At 40.5% G+C, this 24,509-nt stretch overlaps 1 protein-coding gene and 1 long non-coding RNA gene across 2 annotated transcripts; one reads left to right on the top strand and one right to left on the bottom strand.

Annotated features, from left to right (window-relative positions):
* Window positions 1-305: 305 nt before the first annotated feature.
* LOC117424220 (uncharacterized) lies at window positions 306-6,489 on the bottom strand. Its single transcript, XR_004547881.3, has 2 exons — window positions 6,242-6,489; window positions 306-593 (listed from the first exon to the last, which is right to left on the bottom strand). It is a non-coding gene; the product is annotated as an uncharacterized LOC117424220 (long non-coding RNA).
* Window positions 6,490-8,693: 2,204 nt separating this feature from the next.
* Window positions 8,694-24,439, top strand: cdh15 (cadherin 15, type 1, M-cadherin (myotubule)). Its single transcript, XM_034040367.3, has 14 exons — window positions 8,694-8,883; window positions 16,161-16,337; window positions 16,429-16,584; window positions 16,680-16,824; window positions 17,334-17,515; window positions 18,070-18,198; window positions 18,380-18,565; window positions 18,881-19,125; window positions 19,502-19,644; window positions 20,021-20,257; window positions 20,796-21,035; window positions 21,553-21,689; window positions 22,122-22,298; window positions 22,527-24,439. Exons 1-14 carry the CDS (start codon window positions 8,824-8,826, stop codon window positions 22,725-22,727), a joined length of 2,415 nt encoding a protein of 804 aa, XP_033896258.3. The 5' UTR covers window positions 8,694-8,823; the 3' UTR covers window positions 22,728-24,439.
* The last annotated feature ends 70 nt before the right edge of the window (window positions 24,440-24,509 follow it).

Raw genomic sequence — 24,509 nt, 5'->3', positions numbered from 1 at the left:
AGTAGAATTGAAAAATGTACAAATGTTAATCCGAGGGAACATCTGAAAATTGCTTTTGAATCCTGTCCGTATCCGAACATGTTTGAGCTGTTTCAAGGCTTGCACTAAAAAATCTAATAAAATCCACATGCTTTAAATGATTCTTTGGAGCAGCAAGCTTGTAAACCTTCAAAATATAAAATGAATAGGTAAAATCACACACAAAACCGTTTCAAAATTTCCCTTGGCCACAAGGCTTAACGACATAGTTGTCGATCAAGGATGATGTGATTGGAACTGGCATGGCATGGCACTGAGTCCGTTGGTAAATTGATTTGACAAGATTTATTTGTCTTTCTTCTATCACCCCAATCCCAGCAAACACGCCCACACACTGAAATCGCCTCAATGCCACCATGCCACTGGCAGGGAACATCTGTCACCCCGTCCCCCTGCCAGAAAGCGTTACAGTCATGGGGGGGTGCTTACTTGAGTGGCCTGCCCTGAAGAGGCCGTTGGGCAGGCCTTCAGCCCCAGTCCTCTAGTGGCAGGACGTCCAAGCGGAAAGAGGTCTGTCAGGTCGCCCTCCACTGCAGTGCTGTTCTCATGTCTGCCTGGGGCACAAATCACGAAAGAGAGGAGAGTGGAGGAAAAAACAGTATTTACTAGATTTGTTTAGTTCTCTTGTGATATGGCAGGGATGGGAAATATACTTGTGCCCTCTATGGTTAGTTCTACATTAACTTCGGTGTGACTGGATTACATTTACAGTGAAACCTGGAACGGAAGGCTACGAAATTGGAGTCCCTGTAACAGTCTGTTCAGTAACCAGTCACAACATGAAAGACATTGACAAATATTTTGCTTTGAAATATCTGTCTAATTTCTAGTGTTAACGCCAAAAGCCATACCGTAGGAATGTTAATACATTTCACAGTGCACAACTGTAAATTGACGCCTGTAGAATATTACAGTTAATAAGCAACTGAATAAAAATACTTTAAAGTCTTGAATGACCAGCTTAAAAGCTACGGCACCACCGCTAAGCCTATTAATTGTGCCTGTGATTGATTAGTGGGGTTTCTGACAAGGCCAGTTCCTTGGCTGGACAGTCACAGCGGGGGCCCCACTAAAAACAAACCATTGCGTTTCAGCTGAGCTATCACACAGAGCAAAGAAATAATTTGCAAATAAATACCCCCCCCCCCCTCAAAAAAAAGAGGAGTTTGTCAGTGAGATCAGCTCTGTAAACTGCAGGATTACGCATATCAACTATTCAGTAACATCCAATAATAGAGAATCCCACTGTGCACGGATCCAACACTAATCTGTGTGAGGCAGCAGTGTGGAGTAGTGGTTCGGGCTCTGGACTCTTGACCGGAGGGTTATGGGTTCAATCCCCAGTGGGGGACACTGCTGTTGTACTCTTGAGCAAGGTACTTTACCTAGATTGCTCCAGTAAAAACCCAACTGTATAAATGGGTAATTGTATGTAAAATAATGTGATATCTGTATAATGTGAAATAATGTATAATGTGATATCTTGTAACAATTGTAAGTCGCCCTGGATAAGGGTGTCTGCTAAGAAATAAATAATAATAATAATGTGATACTACTGAGCTGTAAACAGCAAGGAGCACAGTCGCTGCAGGCAAATGGGGCCATTAGAACTGTTACTTTGTGTTTGTGTGCGTACGTGTTGACAGACAGTTATGATTTAGACTATAAAAGACACACAGAAAAAACAATTGAAGTGTCTGCATTGGATTTGGCTAACAGGATGCGTGTACTATTATTGCAATGCAGTTCAGAGTTCTATAGTCCAAGCATCTCAAGGCTCTTCTTATAATACTGAAAACCAAAGGCCAGATGAATTAATCTGAGTACTATAGGCTTGTGATGGATTTAAACAGTAGAACATTGTCCGACTCATTTTAGTGAAGCAATTTAATCATAGTCTTGTACATGGATTCTTGTTTCATTAGAACAATTAGATGAGTTTTTGGGATGTGTTTTGTTGTTAGTCCATAAGAGAACTGTCTCCAGCAGGGCAAATTCAACTATATGTTTTTGTTGTTTTTACAGAGAGTGAAATAGCTCAGTTGTATGGACATGCAATACATTAATTTAAGAGAGGAATATGAAAAAAATGATCTTTCTAAATTAAAAAAAGCTACACCTCCCAAAGCAGAGAAGCCCATCTTGAGGGAACAGAAAATAAGGCAGCGGAAAGGCAGTGATCCAGATAGGGATTCTACAAGCCCAGGACCTTGTTCTTACCTGCTAGTTTCAATTACAGTCAAACCTGATAATAAGACCACTCCAGGCACTGTCTGAAAGTACTCTTCATTGACTGGTGGTCTTTATAGACAAACATGAGAAATATTTTACATAGAAAGAGTGGCTACTGCAGTATACCCGTATAGACAGGTGGCTCTTCAACACATTTCTACTGTACGTCTTAATGGCGTGATACTCTTGTGTCCCCAATTACAGATAAAAACACAACCATAAGGGCTTGGAACATGCAGCTTGGTTATCACCCCTTTACAGGCAAATAGAAAGCTGCATTGGATTTTTATCATCAAGACGGTCCAAAGAAAGCCATAAAATCAATGATAGAATAGCTAAACCCACTGACCCCAGAAGGCAGCCTGTTTTTGCCCATTGTGGCACACTTGAGGTTTGAGCGCTGACACCTTCAAGTACTCCAGGAATGCAAAGGGTGTTCCTATAGGAGAGACTGAGTGCAACGTCTTGATCCGTGCACTAGCAACCCAGAACAAGATAATGACACGCAGTGTGTGTCTGTGTGTGTGTGTCTGTGCATGAGTGTGTGTCTGAGTGTGTGTATGTGTGCATGAGTGTGTGTCTGTGAGTGTGTGTCTGAGTGTGTGTGTGCGTGCATGAGTGTGTGTCTGAGTTTGTGTGTGTGTGTGTGTGTGTGAGTGTGTGTCTGTGTGTGCGTGTGTCTGTGTGTGTGAGTTTGCGTCTGTGTGTGTGTGTGTGTGTGTGTGTGTGCGTGTGCGTGTGTGTGTGAGTGTGAGTGTGGATTTGATAACTCACTTGGTATTCAAGTAGGGATGGAAGGCGTGCAAGATGCTTTGCATATCCATGAGGATACAGGCTTAATGTGCTCCGCTGAGGGCCACTGAGAATTTATGAACTGTGTAGAAACTCAATTTGAGAATTATCGGATTAAAAGATGTTGTCTGTTTGGTCACGTATTAATTTGTGAATGTGTGCATTTATTTGTATTCAAGTGAAACCTGTAATGCCAGTCACCGTATCACAGCAATTAACCTTGGTTATGTATGTCCCCTATATGATTTTGTTTCAAGGCTTATTGTTAATTAAATAATTCCATAAATCTTCTATTCACTGTTTTATATATTAAACAAAAAAAAAATTATATTTGGTACCAAACTATAGCTAGTGTTCTCTTTGCATGACTTTTTGGTAGTTTTGCTTCGTTATTTCACCTGGAGAGTGAACCTGTCCCTACCCCTTCAGTGCCTTCTTTCCTGTCATTTACAGCTTCATCTGATGGCTGACATGCTTCACAGCAGCCAATGACATGCACATTGACACCAAAGGAACAGTTGAGGTGAAATGACTACCTTTTTTAAATGAAAATGATGCTAGCTGTACCGTGTTCTTGTATCAAAACTACCCAGATAAGATCTGTATAGCAAACTGATTTATTTAATTAGCTGTTACTGCTTTCCAACAAATCTTTATATATTTTTTGTGGATTGACCCCTCCTGCACCTGCAAAGACCATCAACATATAGAACTGCACATTCCTTTAAAACAAGTCAGTGACTAAATAGAATATATGTATATATGTTTGAATTAGGTCCAATCAACAATACATTATGTTATTTGTTTTGTTCATAAAAATAACTGGTTATTTGCAGTTATACTAAAAGAAACATGCAATAGTCCATGACAAACACTTAGACTTTAAGACTTTATTGTTTTGTTTTGCATTTCATGTAAAAACTTTTCTACTGGACAGAAGATAAAAAAAGCCAGAGGAGATAAAACAAAAGGTTGAGAAAACAATGACGCAAGCAACAGGAAAAAGGGCTGAAGTTGCCTGTGTCCTCAGATCATCTTCAAAGCAGACAACCATATGTGGGCTGACAAGATGACATTGCCGGTGGACAGTGTGAGTGCACCGCCATGCAGACCAGCTCTGACATCTCGCATTGTGACAGGTGATGAGAGAGGTTAGACTCGGTGCGTCGCAAACTGTCACCTTTAAATGCTACTTACTGCCTCCCTACCTGCCCGCAGCGTGAAGGGGGGCAAACAGTGACCCACAGACTGCCACAAATACAAATACCAGACTGTTAGCTGTTACAAAAACAAGACACAGCTTTGGAAACACCTTGCTGTTAAAAAAAAAAAAAAGCAGTGACATTTCCCTTTAAAAATCATATGATGCTTATTTACAGTGAAGTTAAAACTGTCTGACAAAATAATTATACTAGAGCCTGTTGTGGTATTTCCCATTCAGAAACGAAGAGCCATTTCCTGGTCATCAGTTTTAAGAGCAGACATTTAGGAAATATGTGGTTTGAAAAAAGGGCTTTACAAAATTACATGAAAATGGTTTGGATACACTACCTGAAGACATTAAGACAAATGCACCTGGTGAATTGAGCTTGTTATTGTAGAGCAGGACGTATTTTAATTACAAATTGGTTTAGTAATAAGAAGATATATTTTAGAACAGTAGCTGGGGAAAAAAATGTGTTTTAATAGAGAGAACACATGATGTACAGAGGTTTATCTAATGTACAATATAGAAACAGACTCCACCGATATGTGGGCCACCATTCTAGTTGTAAAGGAAGCAACTGTTCATATTTCAGAAACATAGAAATCTTTAAAATGTCAGATTTGTTGGCTTTTCCTATTTAGTGTTATAGGAAAACAAAACCTGCATTACTGCTCCCCACAAACAGACTGTGTACCAATGCAACTGTTGTGACTATAGTAAGGCATTATGTCTGCGTTTTTAATCTCAGTGCATATGATCCTACAGTATCTGTATTCCTAAGTGTTCTTGACACACCACCACTGCAGCATTCAATTAAAATCCAAATGGAATTACTGGAGAGAAATGTAGTGACTCTAATGGTGTAGCTCCTGTCTGTCATGTTGACTTTATGAACTACCGGAGCTAAACAAAAAAAAAAAAAAAAAAAAAAGAAAGAAATACAGACCCAGACTGCCATTTCTTTCTTTCTTTCTTTCTTTTTTTCGTTCTTTCTTTCTTTCTTTCTTTCAGCTTTAAATATACCACTTGTCTTAAAACTGCATTATACTGCCACCTGCTGTTCATTTGAATAACTGCAACTTTTTGCAGCCTTCATTCAACTCTTCTCACCATTTAGTGCACGAATTAAATGAGCTACATTTGACCTAATACAAGCAGTACTGACAGAACCCAATTCCAATTAAACCCATGTACTGTAACAGCAAAGGTTTAAAGGACCAGACACAATCTTGTAAATTGATTTCTCACACCACTGGTGCCTCCCGCAGTTCACTCATTCCTCTAATTGTATTTGCAAACAGAATTGCAGTTGCTTTGCTATTTGTAGTCTAATGTTCCATAGCATTAGAGTGACTATAAAAACCTCCCACTACTCTTTGAGCCTAATGCATAGCAATCCTGTCCAACAATAATAACGCGCACATCTCTTTAATAAAAACCGCTGCAGAGAATTGGAAATTACGTGCCACACTAATATTTCAGAGAGTCTTGGTTTCAAATGTCATTTTAATTGCTTTTTTTTAAGTCAGTAATTCTGAGCAGTTCTGAGTTTTGTTGCTTCAATATTGAGTTATTATCATTTTTTAAAATCTAAATCTGCGCTTGTTTGGAGAATCCTGGCTGGAATAAACACCTTTCCTTATTCCATTTAAATCGATATGACATGACTTTTCAACTTTAATATACACGAAAGACTAAATTGGGCTTGTTAAACTAAAAGGTCGCATGATTCGACTAGATCTGGACAAGCTAAAGCCAGGTAAAGGCAAATTTAGAGATTAAAAATAAATAAATAAATTGGAGCAACATAACCAAGACAAATTTATAATTATTGCAAACACCATACAATAGTTAGGAAATGAAAAATAGATTACACGTATAATTTAAAAAGCGATTTAAATATTAATTGAAAAAAACAATTAATAATAACTCCACAGGGTTCATTTTTACTGGCTCCAATGACATGCTTACCTGTTTTGAACCCGCAGAATTCTTTACTATCCATTCCCGCCGACACCCACATGAACCCGTCTGCAGTGGAAGGGTTTCCACAACGGGATAGGCTGCAGTCGGTCTATTGTTGGTTACATATGTTGAAACCAGGCCGTGTGCATGCAGAACCCCTAAAGTAAACGAGCCCTGGTGATTCGGCGGAGACAGTAACTTCAGATTTAAATACAGCAGTCCCTCCAGCTCCTATCCAAACCCATGTGAGCAGCTCACAGTGCAAACAGCAGGGTAATCAGCTCAGTCCTGTCTAGTTACAATTACAGAATGGCATGTATCCGCTGTCCAGCTTGTCCCCCTGTTGTTTGCATTATTAAAAGCGGATTTTGGTAATGAGAAGCAGTCCGTGGACCTGCTGATTTTCATATTGACACTGCAGGAGGATGCATCTTGGGTTGCAAACAGAATCTGCAGTAGATGATTACCAGCCAAATGGTGCATGCAGAGCAGCAGTACTCAACAATAACAGGTCAGGTCTTTGTTTCAATCCCACCACGCAAGACATTTGTTTATTTCTAATTGCGACATTTTCTTTCAATCAATTCATCAGAGCATCTGAATGATTGAATAATGCATTGATCACTTGTCTTATGAGCCCTACTGTATGCAATGGGATTGTACATCACCCACAATTGTAAAACACTCAATGTTAGTATACACTGCCTGGCCACTTTATTAGACCTGTCTACCCAATTGGATGTGGCACCCCTCTGGTGTGGGGCATGTTCTCCTGGTACTGTATACCCTGCACCCTTGATTACTCTGGAAGGCAGAATAAATGCAGTAAATTACTTAAGCATTGTTGCAGATCAAGTCCACCCAACAGTGCTGTATAAATCGTAAATCATGGTGTTTTAGTTTTTCACCGTGGATAGTAATTGACAGCAATGCACTTCCTCGACCCTTACCACACGCCAAAGCACACAATGTAGGGGGGCGGGGCTAACCAGCTGCTGTTTCCAAGTAGCCAACTCATCAGCACTGCCAGGGGAGGAGCACTGACAGCAGGGACAGGTGAAAAGCATTTATTCAACCACCGCAACACCATACCATACCCCACCCACTGTGCCGAGAACAAGGATAGTTTCATTCCATGTGGAAAATCAGTTAAAGTCACGGCAGTCTACCCTTCTTCAAGAACAGCCCAGACTGGAAGGAGCCTAGTACTGTACAACAATGGGACTGTACAGAGAAATGCTGAGCAATAACACTCTTTCTTGTATATAGGATTACCTTTTTTCATCTACTACTTTAAAGGTATTGTAAAGAGAATTTTAGCAGGAAAACTAGTGATAGCACAAGTTGCAGTGACTGCAGTTGGCAGCCAGTAGTCTGTTATGCTTCGGATAGATCCTCACCACTTTTGCCCATAATATATTTCTACATGAATACACTTGTCATTCCCAAGATGGGTGTCTATCTCTCCCTGAGTTTAGACAGCATTTCAGCTGCTAACTCGACCCCAGTGTTGCAAGATTCTGGGGTAGTTTGACTCATTCTCATGATCCCTCACCTGCTGTCACACACAGGGGGGCTTCAATAAAAGGGTGCTGGCTGAACTGGACTGAGAAACAAAGATCCCCTCAGGCACACTTATCATAGTTACACCATGGGCGTGAATGCAACAGACCATGAAAGCAAAGTGAGGCTTTTAGAAATACTAAGATAAACGTAACATTGAAGACGTAAAAGAAGACTCTGTCAGCGAGTTTATTAGGTTTCTTTTAGTATTTCTAAATGTATCACCACTGAGTGTTTAATAGATTAATACTCCTTGGTGATGCTTTGCCTTTGTGTAGCTCAGTGTTACAGCTTTTGGAATTCACACACTGCGAGTATCCATCACAATGCATTACTATTATTTGGGGCTTGTGATTTTTAGTGGGGTACAGTGGCACAGTGGCGTTTTCCCACACAGTTCTGGTTCACCTTAATCCTGACCTGAACGCCCTGTCCTTGGCTTTCTTTTGAGCAGAAGCAAACCATTTGCGTCCAATTGTGTGGTTGTTTGGTAGTTAATAAATGGAAAACAAATACAATTTGCATCGGAGCAAAATCTTTCTGGACAAAAAAACGAGCCCATTTTCCCAGTCAATAAGGTCTGTGGTGCTCAAAGAGTGGTGGAACTAACAACCTGCACACTTCTTGCTTGGTCATACGTAGTTACTGTGAATTTCAGCACAGGGTGCATTAAAACTGGCTGACCCCCCTATTGCATCGTGGGCAATACTGAGATTTGACCTTCAGTGCGTTGGCTGGCTCTATATACTGGTACCAGCTGCTCTGCTTCTCGTTCAGACTGCAGCAAGGCCCCCCCCCCAACTCCCCCTCTTGTGTGTCAGGGGGCTAATATTTCAGCCTTCCCATGCATGCATCGCACATGTGCTGTCACTCACTCAGAGGATTTTTTTTTAGAGCCAATTCAGGGACTCAAAAGTGAAACATTTCATTCCGTCCGGCTTTCCTGCATGTTAGTACATTTGTGTACCCCTTGGACAGCCCTTCTATCCAGCTGGACAATTTAACAAACTCACAAGGATTGGCAGATGAAGATGTGCCACAAGGTGTTTGCCGTGTTCCTTTTGCTGGTGGTTGCTTTCTACCAGGTAAGCATGTTTTTCATTATTGGTAGTCATTTTTTTTTTCTTGCGATTTTAACACTAAAATGGCTAGCTTCACATGTATTAGAAATCTAATTTCCAAGTTTGTCCGAGTAGGTTTGTGTGAAAAAGGTTGTAGAAGTGGTGGGCAGGGAGGGGTGGGTGTTGAAGATATGAACTGGCCCTCGCATAATTATGAATTATCCAAAGTAAATTGGGTTTTGGTGTGACAACTCATAAAGGACAGGAAAAAAATACGCTAAAAATGTTTTATATAACAACTGTGAGCAATAGGTAACCTCTCTCACACAAGCCCTGGGAAATAGACTAACATGAGCGTTAGGCTGAGAAACAGATACGCACAGCCAGTTTTCAAACACTTCATGCTTTATGAGATGGTGGGAGAAGAGATCAAAGTTGGTGTTATTTTAACTAGGAGCAAGATTTAAGAGAGAAATACAACAGATATTTTTTCTGGTTGTTTTATTTTATTTTTTGCAATAGGATTGAATGGGTCAGTGGGTCAATCTTTGTGATTTTGAGATATTTCAAGCCGAAGTTTGGCAGACCTACTGTATTGTATTGAGCTTATGGAGAGTTGAAGACTGTGCCAGTGTTCTGAGCACCCCACAGTGCTGAATTATTATTATTATTATTAATATTTATTTATTTATTTATTTATTTCTTAGCAGACACCATTATCCAGGGCGACTTACAGTTATTACAAAGTATCACATTACAGATAATAGCAGTTATAGAATACAATATAATCTGTAGTAAGAACAAGTTCAAATCAGAGAAAATAAAAAACACAGTAAATAATTACGTTTGAGTAATTATTTAATTACGAGTGATTACAACTATTTAGTTATAAGAGTGAATTCCATTAAGAGCAAGTAGTAAGTACAATAAATGGATAAGAATGATTTAAAATAAGAGCAATTACAAAAAATGTGAATATGATTACCTTTAGGAGTAAAATCAAGTACAAGATACATTAAGTATAATTAAGATTGATTAAGAATGCAGCAAAGAGTGGAGCAGTTAAGTGCAAAAAAAAGATGATGCTAGTACTGATACAAGTGGGTGCCATCTAGTCTAGTATAGTCAAGAGTTGTGAGGTTTACAGATGCTGTCTGAACAGGTGTGTCTTGAGGAGGAGCGGAAAGGTGGTCAGGGACTGAGCAGTCCTGATATCCATGGGTAGGTCGTTCCACCACTGAGGGGCAAGGGTGGAGAAGGAGCGGGTTCTGGAGGTAGGGGAGTGGAGTTGGGATGCAGCTAATCTGCTGGTGGCAGAGGAGCAGAGGGGGTGAGAAGGGGTGTAGGGAGAAATAATAGTTTGGAGATAGGAGGGTGCAGAACGGTCGAGACAGGTCGAATCTGCAGTATTTACTGGCTAATCCATGGAGTAGCCAAGAGGGTGTTCAAATAGTTTCCTTCATGTAACACAACCGATATCAAGGCTTTTTCTTAGCTGCAAAAAAAAAAAAAAGCAAATTCATTCCAGTTAAAATGTCTCAAACATTTAATTTAAATATGTTATAGGAACTGTAAAGTACAGTGGTGAATCACCATTGTTTTTATTATCATTGTACCGTGTGAGAAGGTTTGCACATGAAAATATTTTACATACATTTCAAGAGTAGACAATTATCTAGATATTTCATCAGCAAAGCAGTATTAAAAAATGGACAGTATATCATTAGTAGCTTCTGTGTGATTGGGAGGAAGATCTTTGGAAAATACTGTGGCCCACTTCTTTCCGACTTGACGTGTGATTCTCTGTGCTCAATACAGTGCAGTCCTTGTTACTGATTTGTCACAGTGCTTGCTGCGTAGGTGTAGCACAGTGCTCAGTTAAGCATGGAGGTGTTTGTAAGAAGTGAAGAAACTCCTCAAACTTTTATTATGGTTGCCACAGTTTACAAGAGGTAGTATATCTCTCCTGGCAGCCAAGGCAAGCACTTGCATTGCTTTAGTCAAACGCAGTAATGCCAAACAGTCACAGTTTAACACAAACCACACCACCCTCTGAACACATGGGAATTGAGACAGGCATATTCACAAAGAATGTGCACCATTGAAAACAAACTGCAGATGTTACAAGAACAAGGTGCAGGCAGAGTTCTACCGTAACCTCCGCAGTTATTTATTTGAAGCATTTTCCGCCTGTTGTTTGTGATGGGATTGTGACCCGTAATTAATTGTATGTACTTTTAACACCGACTTTCACAAACACAACACTTTATTTAATATACCAATAAACATATTTTCTTGTATGCCCTAATGAGGGCATTTGTATTTTACAATCTGGCTGGGAGTATATCTTTAAAAAAGACGTTGGATTATAAATAACTTTTAGATTTCTTATGACAAAGTTCAGTGCAAAACAATGGTAAATTAATTGTATTTTAAATAAATCTAACTGTTCCATGTGACTATATATATATATATATATATATACCTACTTCAAGTGCTAGTAAACAGACTCAGTTGGTATTTAATTAAATAATACAAATGTGTTTATAATGTATCTTTATTCCTGCAACTATAAAGTTAAAACACTTCAATATTGCGCAGAACAAATGGACAAAGTCTTAAACACAATTGCTATGACAACTTTGGGGAAAGAAAACAGAAAGCCAGTAGTTCAGATGAACCATGGGCCTGCAAACCAGGGCATGAAATCAGAGTAATAAGAGCTATAATAGAGTTTGGCCATTGCCTGCCGAAAAAACAAGAACATTCCTCTTTCAGCTTTTAAATGTGTGGGTCCTGCATTTTTGTCCAGTTAGTTATTGGTTGTGTTTTTTTTTGTTATTGTGAATGTCTTTGGTTGCTAAGTGGGGAAAGCGCAGTAAGTTGAAACAAAACACCAGTGTGGATAGACTGTCCTATAACAGCACTGTAATAATTTATAGGCGGTACAACAGCTGTTAGAATGGTAGAATTAAGCAAAATTACCCAACTCAGAAAAACGGTATTTTCACCGTTTGTACTTCTAAAAATGCATGATTATTTGTCAAGTAAACATGGAATGAGCAATTATTTTATATTTTTCTTTTTGATTCAATTTGGTTTTCCTGTTGGTGTGATTATCACAGCATCTTAATTTCAAGCACCAGAACAGTATACAAAAGGTGTTTTCCAGTTCACCCCCCTCCTCTTTCCCTTCTAGAAATGACTGGTAATGTCAGCTGTATTGACTCTGGCATCTACACGTATAGTTTTGTTGTGAGTATCGTCTAGCACTCAAAGTGTCAACATACCAAACTCCGCACAAACAGACATTCACGTCTCCATAGTTGTATTTATTGTGTTGCATCTTGATAAGTGTATACAGTTTCAACAACAACAACAACAACAAAAATAACTATTACCCGTGTGTGAAGTCCTCGATTATTGAGCGTCTTAACTCACTGAGTACTGTCTCTGACGGTTTGGAATTGAGAGCATAAAAGAGCGAAAATGGTTAAACCCTAGGGGTTTACAAACTGCCCCTGTTGAGAGGCTAGTTTCATTTTAAGAAAAGTCACGCCACAGCCGTGTCTCAGGCCTCGTCAGCTGTGCGCAGGAGAAAAGTACTCTATCGAAACTGCTTAAAATAGGACAGCAGGCCCGGCAGCTTGAGGGGGAAACCCTTCCTTGCAGTGCTGTGCATTGCGGATGCTGAGAGACGAAAGGGACACCTGTGACGATGTGACACATTAATGTATGTTTTTTTGTTCATCATTTAGAGTTTTCAAGATAATTTTAAAGCAATTAATTTCAGTGTTTCTCTCCTCTGAGTGCCAGGATTAGAGAAGATTGCCAGTGTTCTCAAATTAGTTTCCACTGAGGTAATTGTAATTTGGTGACCTACCCTAAATTAAAATCACCCAATGATATAGCAGCTTTTATAAAAAAAAAAAATACCAAACAACAAAAACTATGATAACCAATTAAATTACAAAAACAAAGTTACCTTTAGTTTGTTTTATTATTACTTTTTACTTTTTAAATAAGGATAGCAGAGCCATAATTAAAATGTAATCTTAGTAGCATAGCCAATACTGTGGGATTCATGTTGATGTGCAAAATAAAAAAAAGAAATAAAACAAATCAACTTAAAGAGGAAAGTTTGCTATTTTTTTAAATAAAAAAGTGATTGTTAATGAAAACTTAATGTTAAGAATTTGCTTTCCTTCTGAATGCTGACAGACATCATATTAATACATCATCACGAATAGATGGTGATGATATTGGGACTTCTGTTCTGGGTGAAAGGAATGCCAAGATGTATCTTAAATGGAAAGTTATATTTAGGTGTGTTGCACATCATTGAAGTATGTGTGGTTATAGAGCACTGATGTCTGTTAACATGCGAGAGAAGGACAAATGGAGGGACCACAATTCAGTTTATGTAATGCTTAGGGCATTAAGACCCAGTCCACCCACCTGCAGCTAGGTCCAGCTGACCTAGCCATCTGTGCAGCTCATTTGAAATGTACTATCTTACAGAAAGCGGGGTGGGGGGGCTGCTGGCACGCAGTAAGGACGCTATGGAAGGCAAATCTTCCCAACACGCTTGTCCATCCTCCCTAGAACAGGAATTTTAAATTGATGACAGTATGAATTGTATCAGTTGTATTGTGATTGACTATGTACTGTATTGTAAGTGTAACCATTCATTTACTGATACAGTGTTTCATCACTGATTTGCCCATTTGTGCAAGGATATACTGCACCTGATTGAGAAACATATTTAACAGGATCGATCTGCTGAGCAGCAACATGTCATCCTCAGGAATGTCTTGGCCTTCTTTATAAGGGATGGATAATGAAAGACTTCGAGGGGTTGTGGAATTTGGCCAGGCCAGAATTTTGAGCTGTTCCGGAATTTGACCTGGACCTTCTCTTCTTCAGATGCGTTCCTGGGGTCCTTGGAGTAGGATGCTATTTTCAAAAGAGCAAAAAAACCTCTTTACCTGCAAGCAGAATTTTTTATCTGTTTCTTGTATAATTCACATGGTCTTGTTCCACCTGATTGGAACACAACATAATCTGAATTCTCTCACAGAGAGTCTCAGCTGATCGGTCCTCAACTTTTCACTTGAGCAACAGCTAGGTCTTATTTTAGTCTTATTTGACTCAATACAAAAAAATGATATAAGAGATTCTAAAAATTGATTAACGTACAAAACATTTTTTTGGGGTTCATAAAAGCATTAGCCCTTCGACTGAACTTAACCAAGGCAATTATCAATCAGAAATGACCATTGCATCAGATACTTATGCATACAAATGCAACTCTTTAAATGTCGCCGGTTTAACCTTTCAACAAGGGCTCTGAAACATGCAATGTCACAAAACTAGTAAGAAAGAACTGCGAATACAAGCTATAAATATCCTAATTATTTTACAACAGTTATTTTTTTCTCTCCTTGTTTTAGAAAGATAGACTTGAATACAGACTTTCATGCTGATAAGTTTGAAGTGGTAAATTATTTGGAATAAATTATCCACACAGAGGATCTAACACAAATCACTCCAGTCCATGTGCGGCACTCCAGTCCCCACCCTATCACAGAATGAGAATTCCAAAGTCACAGAGCCACCATTATATAAACAGGGGGAAACCCGATCCCATCAACACAGGAGCAACTGCAACTGCTGTGCCAGTCCAGGGGGGGCCTCAAATGTGTAACACAATCTCAAAGTTTCTCCAGCCTGGTCACGTCGAGTGACGGAGTAGACAGGTGTATTGCCTTTGACTAAAATAGAGGAAGTCTATAAATTAATTGAACAAAAAAAAAGGAATGGATTTCGATAGGAAGCGTGGCCCTGTCAAGGGACGAGAGTGACCTGGATAAATTAAATCAGGAAAAAGAAACCTTATGAATACAGGCAGGCTGTAATTCTGGTTACATCAAATAACAAAAGTTTGACTCCTTTTTAAACGCTTTTTTAAAATCTAAGGAAATCTAAAAATATATAAGGAAGTCTGTTGCCGGATTTCAGTGCAAGAAATATTAGGAGAAAATTGCAATGGCAAATTAATACATAATTTGAGGTTCTCACACTGATAGGAAAACCTTAAAAAATAAAAAAGTGTGTGATTGTGTTCCTCTGATTGGTGTATGAACATTCTCCATGTACAATTCTGTGAGTGTGATGCTGTCCTCCTCTTTCTGGTGGGGTTATGCTCCAGGGTGACAGCTGCTCTCAAGTGGTATTCACAGTGACCCGTATGTGTAACACAACCCCGCCCCATCCATCCGCGCAGAGCCCTCGGATTCCTGATTCGGGACGGGCTGCAGCCCTGCATTCCAGCCCTGCATACCTCTTGTGCAGAAGATACAATGAATGTTTATTTTTGCTTGTTTATTTAACTTTAATGCAGATACGCAGATTTTTAAATACAACACAATAGATTGCTTTGGGATACCTAATCACTTCCTGAGCTGTAGGTCACATTCACCCAGTGATCAAACTGTTTTCAATCAGACCAAGTGATTAGACAAAAAGAAAGGCACAATTTAAAGTTGCAAACCAAATATCCTGAATTAAGCAAGCACAGGACTAAAATATCTTCAGCACAACAGGGGGAGAATTAGTGATAATGTTGGCAATGGTTTTAAAAAAAAGCTTACCAGTAGTGATCAACTTTCAATGGGGTTGAAACCATAATCCATTATGCCACCTGGTGGCTGTTTTTTGTACTTTCATTAATTCTACTGAAGTGAATAGCAGACCGAGCATCCCAGTTGCCTTATAAGATTTACATCTTTATTTATATAATTTTTTTAAAAATAATTTAGTAGTCGCCAATTTATTTTAACCCAATTTGATCTCCCAATTTGAAATAGTATATTTTATGCTTAGCTCACCGTTACCACCCCTGCGCTGACTTGCGAGCGGCAAAGACAAACACACGCTGTCCTCCAAAATGCGTGCCGTCAGCCGACCGCTTCTTTTCACTCTGCAGGCCCACCATGCAGCCAACCCAGAGCTACAGGCCAATTGTGCGCCGCCCCCTGGGAACTCCCGTCCACGGTCAGCAGTGGAATTGCCTGAACTTGAACCGGCGACCTCCAGGCTATAGGGCGCATCCTGCACCTTTACTGGATGCGCCATTCGGGAGCCCAAGATTTACATCTTAACATTAGACACCTCCTGTTACCAATTCATTTAAACAACAGCACTGTTAAACCAAGCGATATTCATGTTTAAATCACAGAGCTTAATTAGTACTGCTACAATTTATTTGAATTGTTAATTGTTGTAATGCATTGTAACAGGTAGGCAGCACCCCTGCCACAGAACAACAGGCAGAGGAGGACAGCACAAAGGTTCTGTTTCCTTGGCGACAGAAGACAGTGGGGTCTGGTGGACTACAGAGAGCCAAGAGAGCCTGGGTTATTCCACCAATCAACACCCCTGAGAATACCAAGCAAATCCCAAAGAATCTAGTCCAGGTAACCTTTTAATGTATTTCTTTAGTTGTGTTATTAATTAGGTATTGGGCATTATGTGCTCATGAAACTCTCTATTATATTTGTGTTTCAGATCAAATCTGACACTCTGGAGCCCGGGAAGGTGCTGTATAAGATCCAGGGCCCGGGGGTTGATGAGGATCCAAAAGGATTTTTTGAAATCAATGAAACAACAGGGTGGGTCACCCTGATGAATGTGCTTGACAGGGAAACCCACAGCAAGTTTAAGGTGAGATTTCTTTTAAAGATATTTTACCCCAGGTAAAGTTGACGTACTTCACATAAACATAAGTGAACGGACTTGCCGTGTTTCCTGTGTCCCAGATCAAAGCCTACGCCCTGGATTTGAGCGGGAAACCCATGGAAGACCCCACTGAACTCGAGATCCATGTGGTGGATCAGAACGACAACCGGCCCACCTTCGTGCAAGAGGAATTTACCGGACGCGTTCATGAAAACTCTAAACCAGGTCAGTGGCAGAGAAAGCTCATCAAATTACGGTAACATTTTCAGTCATTGGTGGTAACTAGCTAACCAAGCATGCTGCACACCTCAAGAGGAGTTATCCAGTGATGTTTTCTTTGCCCTTTAAGTGGCACTTTGGTCCCATACCAAAAGTCAATAGTCTACAGCAGCAGGAAGCTATGATACACATCTCTGCATTAGTTTCACAACTGCATCAGTCTGCACAAGCTTCAAACACATACATTAAAACTACAGTAAATACGAGCATTTAAAGTTTTAACATCAAAACATAAACTAGTCAACAGATATGTCCTATTTTTTTGGAATCTGTTATGCTGTTGTTGTCCGCAGTATTGGTCTGGCAACATAGCCATCCTATTAGATGCGAAAAAATGTGATTCGAACAGCTCGATTGTCAATTGGGTCATCAGATAACTTCACAAGACGTTCTGCATGTAGTCTAATGAGTCCCAGTTCTTCCTAATTCGTGCTTTGCTTTGGACGGTTCTCCAGGTACGTCTGTCATGCAGGTTGAGGCAACGGACGCGGACGACATTGAGACAGATAACGCAGCCCTGGCGTACTCCATTATCGGCCAGGAGAGCATCCCGCCATTCCGAATCAATAAAACCATGTTCGGAATCGATGAACTCACCGGCATCATCTCCACCCGGGATGTAGGGCTGGATCGAGAGGTGAGGGAAAGTGATGGAGGGTAGTGTACCAGCGTGCTGTTTTAGGACCTTCGTTTTTCAGTAAATGTATTACTTCCCATTGTGATGCTTCCAGTCCACTTGTTGATACATATTCCAGTCAAGTAACCCTTTTTGATTGCCTAATGCTCCATGGTTATTTCACATTTCCATGTTTCCCCAAATAATGATGGTATTCTGCTTAATGTAGAAAGGACTTTCACTGCCCTAATGTCAATATTATTTGATGTGTCACCTAGCTAACCAGGGAGAACTGTAGTCCAAAAAATTTTATTCCAGAAAGTATACTGTGTCGAATATTCCCATTCTTTGTAGCAGTATTTTGGAAGGAATATGTGTTAAATGTGAAATTAAAAGACGTGTATTTTGTAAACCTTTTATTTAGAGCACTTCATAACTTATAAACCAGTCTGGTAACAAACTAAAAAACGATTGGATTCTGTGCTCTGATTGTTCTCTATGGTGATCGTTTTGGCCTTGTTGGCATGTCATCTTGCATTGGCATGACCTCTGGTTTGTTTCTGTCTATTCTGCAGGAGGTGGAGGGGTTTAATATCACGCTCCAGGTTGCTGACATGTCTGGTTCTGGGTTGAGCAGCTATTCTTCAGCACTGATCTACATCAACGACGTTAACGACAATGCTCCCAATTTCACCTCTGAGACGGTATGAATCCCAGTGCTCAGCCACTTACCCTTTTCTTTCTGCATGTATTACACTGTGAACTAAACTGTTGTAATGTAAAACAGGAAATCAACAAGATTCTTCTGTCTCACAACAATCCAAATGCTTTCCATTGCATTATTTGACTAGGATGCTCAACTTTGTTTTGTTTCTACTCTTGCAGTTCCAAATGTCAGCAACGGAGAACAAAGTGCAGGCTGACATTGGCAGAATCACTGTGACAGACGAAGACGAACCGCAGACAGAGAACTGGTGGGTGAAGTACACCATCACAGCTGGGGATCCGGAGGGGAACTTCGACATCCGCAGGGATGATGCAACCAACGAAGGCATAGTGTCTGTGGTGAAGGTAAGGGCGTGCCAAACTGGACGCTTCTTATTTCAGACCATGAGGCAAATAAAAGTCATCCTTCCACCTTTTGAATTAATTATATTTATTGTTCAGTTTTTGTGATTTTTTTTTAAAATTATTATTATTTTTTATTATAGTTAAGAAGCAGAGGCTTCCATCTAGATTATGTATTCATAAAACATTACCAGAACTAGAAATGCGCCAGGTGACTATATTGTTGTGGGATAAACGATAAAGCACTAATGCGATTAAGGCCATTTCTATTCCCATGTCTAACATGACCTCCTCTTCTTTCTCCCCCCACTTGCCCAGCCGCTGGATTATGAGTCTCTGAATTACTATGAGCTGGTAGTGATGGCGGAGAACGAGAGTCCGCTGAGGCTCATGGGTCCCAAGACCCCCCCGAGCAGTGCCACTGTGACCATTAACGTGCTGAACCAGAACGAGCCCCCCAGATTCCGGCAGAGCCCCCTGAGACTTAGCGTCCCCGAGGGAAGCCCAACCGGCACCCTGCTAGCCAGCAACATCGCCTTGGACCCAGACAGGCAGGCTCTCCGGTGAGGCTCACTGAACACCTCCTGGCATTTAAATTGTACAGGGTGCTGGCTGCAATAGCATGCTGTTATTGCTGGGTGTTGGAAAGAGGTATTGGATTGTAGGTTTTTGCAGGATCAGCTTCTGAAATCTATTTTAGTGGATCTTGCATGGGCTCTGCCAGAAATAAAGGGAACAAGACTACTGGCTTTAATACCTATTACAGGTTTCGAAAACAAGAATGCGGATGAAGTCAATGGCAATGTTGATGAGCATTATTTAAGTAGTGTGGATAGTGTAATAGAGACGCATTAACAATGGTATAATATTGTCAACTAGACAAAAAGGGAATGGCAGATTTGCTAAGCTGACAAGCGTGTTGTGGTTGGTTTAAAACAGATACGATGTGGAGTACGACCCGGACCAGTGGCTGTTCCTGGACAATGAGTCTGGAGAGATCACAGCCAACAAGGAAATTACCAAGAATTCCCGCTTCCTCACTAAGGACGTCTACATGGCCGTCATCACTGTGGAAGACACAGGTGAGGAAAACACCTGCGCACTTTCCTCCTATGAAGGGGAGAGGATTGTTCTAAATGGAAAAGGGGGAAGGGGGCAAGCTTTATTTTATTAAACAATGCACTACTTGTATTTAAATGAAACACTCTGCCTCTTAGAACCTTTGAGTGGAACATTCTACTCGGATTTGCGATTTTCTGGGGTTGTTTTGTTGAAGTTTTCACCCCCAAAATAATTTCAGGTTGTAGTGTTTAAATCAGGTAACAATAATGGGGCCTCTTTGCATAACTAGGTGCCCGTTACAGGTTTCTGTATTACATATACAATGAAAAGCTCATATATAAATAACGTATACCTGGTCAGAATATAACTGCCATTGTATTTCCCATCCCTCCACAGGAGACTACCCCAGCACAGCCACAGCCACCGTGTATATCACAGTTTTAGAGGTGAATGACTTTGCCCCTGAGCCCTTTTCTCTGAGCGAGTTCATGTGCAATGACCCAGAGAAGGGTTCTGGTTTGATTCTGAGTGCTACTGACAAGGACCAGCCCCCTCACAGCGCACCCTTTCTCTTCAGTTTGGATGACAGTGAGCCAGAGAATATTCGGAACTGGACCCTCCACAGAATCAACGGTATGAGCCTGGCACTGATACTGAGACTCTGCAATCATGCATTGATTCCTCATGTGTTTAGTAGCAAAACTATGGCAATGCTTACAAAACAAACACATTTAATAAAATATAGTAGTTCATAGGCTAAACACAACCAATAAGACCAATAAGTGCTGTCAAATTATGAATGTGTGTGAGCTGCATGCTAAGGGAGCATACTGTTTTTTTCTTTTGATGTTAGGTTTATAATATCTGATCAGGTGAACAACTGGATGGATTGATGTAAAAATCTGGGGGAACAAAACAGGCACAATTACACATTTTTTATAAGGAACTGTTCCTTAGGTTTAGGCATAATAATTTGCGAGGGCGCATTGGTGTGATTTACCATGCTAGCCAATATGTATTTATTTATTTATTAATTCCACTCACGTCTTGAAGCATGACCACCCATCATAAAAAAGCAGCATCGTGTAAATGATGTGCCAGTGCAGAGCTGGTCAACCCCTTTGTGATTTTGTCCCCCTGCTCACAGTGTGTGCTGTTGATGTGATTCCAGATACTCATGCAGCACTGCGTCTGCTCTCGGCAGTGGTGGAGGGGGAGTACGTGCTCCCGGTGGTGCTCAGTGACTCTGGCACGCCTGCCCTCGCTGAGATCCACATGGTCAACGTGACGGTGTGCCAGTGCAACGACGAGGGAGACTGTCAGCCTATCTTAGCTGCCATCTTCAGCGCTGGAGCAGGGCTGAGCCTGGGAGCGCTCCTCATCATCCTGGGCAGCGTCGTGCTCCTGCTCTGTACGTCAGCCTGTGCTTTAGCATCTCATTTATTCCACTGTAAACCCTGTCACTGTAGCGATTTGCAAGTCATCAGACGCCATAAGTTTTACTGATGAACAGCACGCAGTAAAACTGTTTTATTGCTTAGTAACAGTAAATTTCGCAACTAGAAATCAAACGGACATTGCAAAATGAACACAGACGTGAATTTTAAATATTATTATTTATTTCTTAGCTGACACCCTTATCCAGGGCGACTTACAATTGTTACAAGATATCACATTATTTTTACATACAAGTACCCATTTATACAGTTGGGTTTTTACTGGAGCAATCTAGGTAAAGTACCTTGCTCAAGGGTACAGCAGCGTTCCCCATTGGGGATTGAACCCACGACCCTCCGGTGAAGAGTCCGGAGCCCAAACCACTACTCCGCACCGCTGCCCAAATATATAATGCAGTGGTTTCTTACAACAAAATAAAATCACCAATGAATCCTATATGAATCCTAAACCCCTCAATATTCTCTCTGCAGTGCTGTTGTTGATCATGGCTGCAGTGGAACAGTGTCGCCAAAGGCCCATCAGGAAAGGGATGCTGGGTGTTTCGGACGATGACATTCGAGACAACATCCTGAACTACGATGAGCAAGGGGGCGGAGAGGAGGACGAGGTGAGTTTAAACACACACGTGCAGGCACATCCAGAACCTCACAATGTGTAAGTCATATGCCTAAGAGGCTGAAAGAGACCCTTTGAATGAGTTGAGTGATATAAAGGCGAGTGTGTCTGCAAATGGTGCCTGGCGTTTTAGCACAATTGACAGCATGTTGGTTTCTGAATGATCCCTTATATTCAGTTAGGGCACTGATAAGGATGCCAGCAATGTGTCCCATTGCACTTCAAAAACAAACACACATGACTGATGATGCAAAGAAACAGAAAACATTTAAGGCCTATGTGTTGATGCAGCAAGGTGCAGGTTAGAAGCTGCAACTTGTGGTAATTGACTCAGAATGGCACCATAGACACCTGTCCAGGTGAAAATAGTTGCAGTGAATCCCAGTATGAGGAACGTTACCCCTGTGTTTCCTTTTGGCTCCAGAATGCCTACAACATGGACCAGCTGAGGAACCCCAATGAGATCATCCCACCCCCCACCACGGCCATGCCTAGAGGGAAGCAGCCAGTCAGGAAAGACACACCCTACAACTACCCCTCCCCCTCGTATCCACGGAAAACCCCGGCCGACCCCACCGACATCGAGGACTTCATTAATGATGTGAGGACCTGAGACCAGTTCTATGAGAGTGTGCATTTAAGATTGCTTTCATTTTGGCAGTCAAACTGGATTCACAAATGTATCTTTTGACATTTAAAAATGCATGCCAAGTGAAATTTGCTTGAAATAATGTTTAAGGAATTCACTTGTAATGCAAAAGAATTCATCACCTTGATGAAGATTCCCCCGGGTGCTCCCCTCCTACCTCACCCTCTCTCCTGTTGGCAGGGTCTGGATGCAGCAGACAAGGACCCCAACGTGCCCCCCTACGACACAGCGCTGATCTATGACTTCGAGGGGGACGGCTCGCTGGCTGGCAGCCTAAGCTCCATCGCCTCGGGCAGCTCTGACGGAGACCAGGACTATGACTATCTCAACAGCTGGGGCCCCCGCTTTAACAAACTAGCCAACTTGTATGACAAGCACTGACGCACTACAGTGCAGGTTTTTTTTTTGGCTTAATCATAGGGGTTGGGCAGGGCAAATTGCGATTTGACTTTCCTTGTAAGATCTGTCATGCCACCTGGATAAATACGAATTAAAAGTTAAAGAGCAATAAATATCAGGTAAATATTTTTTTTTTTCAAACTGCTGCAGTATGCAATTGTATTTGTTATTTGTTTCTTTGGCTAGGATGGCTGTGACGGGTGAGGCTGGGTAGTGGGCAGTGCTGAGCAGGTCAGGTTGAGATTGAGTGCCGGTAGACTGGGCAGACTGATGGCAGGGATTGCAGTAGGTGAACTTTGAGCAAGTAAGGAATTTAGTAGGTGACAAAAGAACATGAGAAAACTTTGAGCAGCGTATAACCAAATACATATATTGTACTAATCAGCAGCAGTGTGGAGTAGTGGTTAGGACTCTTGACCAGAGGATCGTGGGTTTAATCCCAGTTGGGGGACACTGCTGCTGTACCCTTGAGCAAGGTACTTTACCTAGATTGCTCTAGTAAAAACCCAGCTGTATAAATGGGTAATTGTATGTAAAAATAATGTGATATCTTGTAACAATTGTAAGTCGCCCTGGATAAGGGCGTCTGCTAAGAAATAAATAATAATAATCAGAGTACCAGTTTAAGGACTAAGAGTTAAAATCAAAAGGCCCACATTAAATATTATTATAAATTATTCATATTTTTGTCAAGTTGCTCTGGGACCTAAGAATGTATACAGAATTTTAAAGGTTACAAACAAGAAGATTTTATTTGTGTGCTTTTTCTTCCCAGGAAGTCAACAAAAAAAACCAAATAACGAAACTTGATAATGTGGGTTTTAAGCCTTCTTAAAATCAATCTTGTCTGTATTCAAGGAAGATGGTAAGGAGAGGCGGTAAATTAGGGGTGCCTTGTGTGTTTCTATCCTCTTGCTTACTATTACAATGTATGCTGGGCTGAGTGATAAAGATCAAGTATAAGATATACTAATTTATATATATATATATATATATATATATATATATATATATATATTATATTATACACACACATTACAGATTATATGTAATGCCTTGCCATAGGTTTCTCTTTCGCATTATAACAACCCACCACACACAGTAGGTGATTTCTACATAATACTAAAGCTTTATCTGGTGTGTTCATCACAGCACAGTCATATTTCTAGAATAAACATTATAATATTATATGACAGACCCGCTGCTATACCCCATTTTAGGAGAAATATTAATGCAGTTATCAAGGCTATTTTATTGTTCTGTATAAATTGTAATGTTTTTATATTGAAGCGGTGTTACACAATGTAGTTTGTGTTCTTTAGTTGAAATGGGATATACTTCAAACTGCAGGCACATTAACTACATATAGTTACACTACAGGTACTAGCCTCACTTCCATGTACACGATGGTGTGATTGTGAGGATGGAGCTCCATACGTTAACATGTATTTAACCAAATTACTTTCTCAAACATATAACTGTTGTAAGTACAATAAAATACAAAGTTTAAGGACTGTGAAGATACAGTATAGTTCAATGGACCTGTATTTTGAACTATATTGTTAATATGCGATTGGAATGCTAACACACTGTCTTTACTTTTGTTTCTTGTTTTTTTAATGCCACATGTTATATGCATGGAACACCTTGTTTAATATTGTGTTTGTTTTTGACCAATAAAAATACAGGATTAAGTTTTGTTTACTGTGAACCATAAAAAAAAATTATATATATCTATATCTATCTATACACATACATACACTG

The sequence above is a fragment of the Acipenser ruthenus genome, chromosome 19, assembly GCF_902713425.1.
Source record: "Acipenser ruthenus chromosome 19, fAciRut3.2 maternal haplotype, whole genome shotgun sequence".
NCBI lineage: Eukaryota > Metazoa > Chordata > Actinopteri > Acipenseriformes > Acipenseridae > Acipenser > Acipenser ruthenus.
Note: the sequence above shows the minus strand (reverse complement) of the source record. Positions and strands in the feature narration are given on the sequence as shown.